The sequence below is a fragment of the Schistocerca gregaria genome, chromosome 3, assembly GCF_023897955.1.
Source record: "Schistocerca gregaria isolate iqSchGreg1 chromosome 3, iqSchGreg1.2, whole genome shotgun sequence".
Taxonomy (NCBI): domain Eukaryota; kingdom Metazoa; phylum Arthropoda; class Insecta; order Orthoptera; family Acrididae; genus Schistocerca; species Schistocerca gregaria.
The window spans coordinates 946,850,404-946,856,403 of record NC_064922.1 but is presented as its reverse complement, the minus strand read 5'-3'; the positions used below and the strand labels follow the sequence as shown (position 1 = coordinate 946,856,403).

At 45.0% G+C, this 6,000-nt stretch overlaps 1 protein-coding gene across 1 annotated transcript in view; it reads left to right on the top strand.

Moving 5' to 3' along the window:
* The first annotated feature begins 4,123 nt into the window (after positions 1-4,123).
* LOC126355878 (low-density lipoprotein receptor-related protein 2) overlaps positions 4,124-6,000 on the top strand; it is a 1,254,105-nt gene continuing 1,252,228 nt past the window's right edge. Inside the window, exon 1 of the mRNA XM_050006377.1 lies at positions 4,124-4,519. Coding sequence (XP_049862334.1) covers positions 4,417-4,519 — 103 coding nt within the window. The 5' untranslated portion in view covers positions 4,124-4,416. The remainder of the gene's footprint in view (positions 4,520-6,000) is intronic.

Below are 6,000 nucleotides of genomic sequence, written 5' to 3'. Positions count from 1 at the left end.
TTCGAGAAATACAGGTGTTCCCAGAACGTTCTTGGCGCTTCCCATGACAGCAAGTGTAGAACTGTTTCCCCTTCTTGTATGTATGACACCAGTCGATTTATATCTCACTCGAACAAGAGTGGATCCAGTATCGACCACTGCGGTAGTAATCAATTAATCGGGAAGGGATAGAGAGGTAGATGTGAGAACATTACGAAACATTGCAGGGTCCTGTCATTTCGAGAAATACTGGTATTCCCAGAACGTTCTTGGCGCTTCCCATGACAGCAAGTGTAGAACTGTTTCCCCTTCTTGTATGTATGACACCAGTCGATTTATATCTCACTCGAACAAGAGTGGATCCAGTATCGACCCCTGTGGTAGTAATCAATTAATCGGGAAGGGATAGAGAGGTAGATGTGAGGACATTACGAAACATTGCAGGGTCCTGTCATTTCGAGAAATACTGGTATTCCCAGAACGTTCTTGGCGCTTCCCATGACAGCAAGTGTAGAACTGTTTCCCCTTCTTGTATGTATGACACCAGTCGATTTATATCTCACTCGAACAAGAGTGGATCCAGTATCGACCCCTGTGGTAGTAATCAATTAATCGGGAAGGGATAGAGAGGTAGATGTCAGGACATTACGAAACATTGCAGGGTCCTGTCATTTCGAGAAATACTGGTATTCCCAGAACGTTCTTGGCGCTTCCCATGGCAGCAAGTGTCAAATTATTTTCCCTTCTTGGATGTAAGACACCAGTTGATCAGTATCTCACACGAATAACAGTGGACCCAGTGTCGACCCCTGTGGTAGTAATCAATTAATCGGGAAGGAATAGAGACGTAGACGTGAGGAAATTACGAAACTCTGCTGGGTCCTGTCATTTCGAGAAATACTGGTATTCCCAGAGCGTTCTTGGCGCTTCCCATGGCAGCAAGTGTCGAACTATTTACCCCTCTTGGATGTATGACACAAGTTGATGTATATCTCACACGAACAAGATTGGACCCAGTATCGACTACCGTCGTAGTAATCCATTAATCGGGAAAGGATAGAGATGTAGACATGAGGACATTACGAAACATTACAGCGTATTGCAGGATCCTGTCATTTGGAGACATACTGGTATTCCCAGAACGTTCTTGGCGCTTCCAATGGCAGCAAGTGACGAACTATTTCCCCTTCTTGGATGTATGACACCAGTTGATTAGTTGTTGATGTTGTGGTCTTCAGTCCTGAGACTGCAGCTCTCCATGCTACTCCATCTTGTGCAAGCTTCTTCATCTCCCAGTACTTACTGCAGCCTACATCCTTTTGAATCTGCTTAGTGTAGTCACCTCTTGGTCTCCCTCTATGAGTTTTACCCTCCACGCTGCCCTCCTATACTAAATTGGTGATCCCTTGATGCCTCAGAATATGTCATACATACCGATCCCTTCTTCTGGTAAACTTGTGCCACAAACTTCTCTTCTCCCCAATCCTATTCAGTACTTCCTCATCAGTTATGTGATCTACCCATCTAATCTTCAGCATTCTTCTGTAACACCACAATTAGAAACCTTCACGTTTTACTTCCATACAAGGCAACACTCTATACAAATAGTTTCAGAAACGACTTCCTGACTCTTATACCTATACTCGATGTTAACAAAATCCTCTTCTTCAGAAACGCTTTCCTTGCCATTGCCAGTCTACATTTTATATCCTCTCTACTTCGACCATCGTCAGTTATTTGCTCCCCAAATAGCAAAACTCCTTTACTACTTTAAGGGTCTCATTTCCTAATCTAATGCCCTCAGCATCACCCGACTTAATTCGACTACATTCCATTATCCTCATTTTGCTTTTGTTGATGTTCATCTTATATCCTCCTTTCAAGACACTATCCATTCCGTTCAAATGCTCTTCTAAGTCCTTTGCTGTCTCTGACAGAAGTACGATGTCATCGGCGAACCTCAACATTTTTATTTCTTCTCCATGGATTTTAGCACCTACTCCGAAATTTTCTTTTGTTTCCTTCACTGCTTGCTCAATATACAGATTGAATAACATCGGGGAGAGACTACAGCCCTGTCTCACTCCCTTCCCAACCATTGCTTCCCTTTCATGTCCCTCGACTCTTATAGCTGCCATCTGGTTTCTGTACAAATTGTAAATAGACTTTCGCTCCCTGTATTTTACCCCTGCTACCTTCAGAATTTGAAAGAGAGTATTCCAATCAACATTGTCAAAAGCTTTCTCTAAGTCTACAAATGCTAGAAACGTAGGTTTGCCCTTCCTTAATCTAGCTTCTAAGATAATTCGTAGGGGCAGTATTGCCTCACGTGATCCAACATTTCTACGGAATCCAAACTGATCTTCCCCGAGGTCGGCTTCTACTAGTTTTTACATTCGTCTGTAAATAATTCGCGTTAGTATTTTGCAGCTGTGACTTATTAAACTGATAGTTTGATAATTTTCACATCTGTCAACACCTGCTTTCTTTGGGATTGGAATTATTATATTCTTCTTGAAGTCTGAGGGTATTTCGCCTGTTTCATACATCTTGCTCACCAAATGGTAGAGTTTTGTCAGAACTGGCTATCCAAAGGCCGTCAGTAGTTCCAATGGAATGTTGTCCACTCCGGGGGCCTTGTTTCGACTCAGGTCTTTCAGTGCTCTGTCAAACTCGTCACGCAGTATCGTATCTCCCATTTCATCTTCATCTACATCCTCTTCCATTTCCATTATATTGTCCTCAAGTACATCGCTCTTGTATAGATCCTCTATATACTCCTTCCACCTTTCTGCTTTCCCTTCTTTGCTTAGAACTGGGTTTCCATCTGAGCTCTTGATATTCATACAAGTGGTTCTCTTATCTCCAAAGGTCTCTTTAATTTCCCTGTAGGGAGTATCTATCTTACCCCTAATGAGATAAGCCTCTACATCCTTACATTTGTCGTCTAGCCATCCCTGCTTAACCATTTTGCACTTTCTGTCGATCTCATTTTTGAGACGTCTGTATTCTTTCTTGCCTGCTTCATTTACTGCATTTTTATATTTTCTCCTTTCATCAATTAAATTCAATATTTCTTCTGTTACCTAAGGATTTCTACTAGCATTCGTCTTTTTACCTAGTTGATCATCTGCTGCCTACACTACTTCATCCCTCAGAGCTACCCTTTCTTCTTGTACCGTATTTCTTTCCCCCATTCCTGTCAATTGCTCCCTTATGCTCTCTATGAAGCTCTGTACAACCTCTGGTTCTTTTAGTTTATCCAGGTCCCATCTCCTTAATTTCCCACATTTTTGCAGTTTCTTTAGTTTTAATCTACAGGTCATAACCAATAGATTGTGGTCAGAGTCCACATTTGCCCCTAGAAATGACTTACAATTTAAAACCTGCTTCCTAAATCTCTGTCTTACCATTATATAATCTATCTGAAACCTGTGAGTATGTCCCGGCTTCTTCCATGTATACAGCCTTCTTTTGATTAGTATCTCACACGAATAACAGTGGATCCAGTGTCGACCCCTGTGGTAGTAATCAATTAATCGGGAAGGGGTAGAGACTTAGTCGTGAGGACATTACGAAACATTGCAGCATGTTGCAGGATCGTGTCATTTGGAGAAATACAGGTATTCCCAGAACGTTCTTGGTGCTTCCCATGGCAGCAAGTGTCGAAGTATTTCCCCTTTGTTGGATGTATGACACCAGTTGATTTATATCTCACACGAACAAGAGTGGACCCAGTATCGACCCCTGTGGTAGTAATCAATTAATCGGGAAGGGATAGAGACGTCGACGTGAGGACATTATGAAACATTTCAGCATATTGCAGAATCCTGTCATTTCGATAAATACTGGTATTCCCAGAGCGTTCTTGGTGCTCCCCATAGCAGCAAGTGTGAAACTGTTTACCCTTCTTGGATATATGATACCAGTTGATTTATAGCCCACACGAATAAGAGTGGACCCAGTATCGACCCCTGTGGTAGTAATCATTAATCGGGAAGGGATAGAGACGTAGACGTGAGGACATAACGAAACATTGCTGCCTGGAGAAAGTGTTCCCGGAAAGCTGTTGCTGCTCCTCGCGGCAGCAACTGATCGTGCCACGGGGACAGCTCAACGTGGCCGAATGACCAGCGCGGCAGCCAGAAGGCTGCGGCGGCGAGGTAGCGCGGGCCGCCTACCAATGACGTCGCGAGCGCAACAATGTCGGCGCGCGCCATTGGTTAGCGGGGGACGGCCGGCCGGCCGGCGGCTCTGCGCGCCGCTGCCGCGCGGCTCCCGCGGCCAGTGCGCTCTAGGCTCCGCCAGAGCGAGGTCGTTCCCGGAGTGTCGCCGGCGTTCTGCTCAGTGCGTGACGCGAGATGTGCGCGTGAGGTGCCGCCAAGTGCGTCCCTGCTTGCTCTGCGAGTGACTCGAGACACGCGATCCCCCGTAGCCATGGCGCTCGCAGGCAGCTGCCGAGCGTCGGTGCGGCTGGCCGTCTCCGCGGCCCTCGGCTGTTTCGCCTTCGCCAGCGTCGTCGCCGCTTCCAGAAGCACAGGTAAGCCTACGTGCGATGTTAACGCTGTGCTCCTCTCTGTGGCTACCGGAGGTCGTTAAAATCACAAAACTGTGCGAGGGAAGCAAGCGACAGGACAGACTAAGGGGTGTTAAACGTCTCATGTTTCGAACCCAAAAACAGTGCTGTCTATGAAACAGTAGTACCATACCGACCGCAGGTAAAAAACGTCTAAAAACTAGAAAAATTGTATTCTCAAAGAATTACGCACGAAGTGTTATTCACTACCATTTATAACAGTTCAGCTGTTTACCCCATCTTTCTACCATACCCTCGAAGATTGACAATCTGGTTTTCTAATAAATTAATTGATTCTTTCGTAGCTGTTTGGCAGGATATTGCAGTACGTGGCGAGCAGCTGTATTGTTCCACGTACCGGAAAGCTATCTGCAATATCAACTCGTTACCATGGGAACGCCATCAGCCTATTTCGTACGCGTGTCTGTAGCGACAGTTTTCTGTTAACGCACGCTAAAGTTGTTCTTACTTGCACGAGCGTCGCATCAGAAGGCACGGTGGAGAAGGATTTTGCCACCTATTGCATTCCATCGACGTGTCTACCGAACCTAACCGATCTCATTCGGGAGAGGTTCGTAACGCGGCTATTTCGGCAGGAATTGCGGTTTTCCAGCGGTTTGTAACGGAGCGGTGCCGTAATTTCACCGCCCGCGCGATTCTGCGTGCATAACACCTGTTGTTCCCTTCCCAGGTGTCGCAATTCGCAACCTGCAACGGTGTTTCTTTTTCCTTTACTTAGGTTGGCGAATCATGCGCCGTCAAAGAAATAATACCTAAATAAGTTTAATATCGCAGCGCGTCAGCATTCGTTGGTTAATATACTAAAAAACTAGAAACGCACCTCGATTGCGAAAAAAGCACCTAGTGTTAACCTAGGTTTCGGAGTAGATAACTACACCTTCTTCAGAACAAGGTCTTCTTAGGCAATTGTGGGTTTTATTGTTCTGAAGAAGGTGTAGTTATCTACGCCGAAACCTAGGTTAACACTAGGTGCTTTTTTCGCAATCGAGGCGGGTTTCTAGTTTTTTGATACACCTAAATAAGTTTCTACAAGGTGATATTCACGATAGGTCGCTGTTGGAAGTGGATGTAAAGGCGGGCGAGCTTGGAGTCTAGATACCAGAGTTGAGTAACCGGGGAAAGCACGACAGCGGAGGTACTGTTCTTGTTCCATTGATATTTTTCATGTGTATTCGTAACTTGCATTAAGCGTGGTAACGTGACTGAAAACTATAAAAAGCAGACGTGTTGCCTGGGAGTGAGCTATCGGAAGTGATTTATTTCGAAACAGTTAAAGAGCCCATATACGATCTCGTACAGCAATCCGTAATTCAAATTTAGAATTTTTAGGCAAACTAAACAGCCGAATTTTTTCTGCTGCGAATATTACTCTCTTCACAGGAAGGCAAGATGCGGAGTATAGGTGAACTACAGTTTTGCCAAGA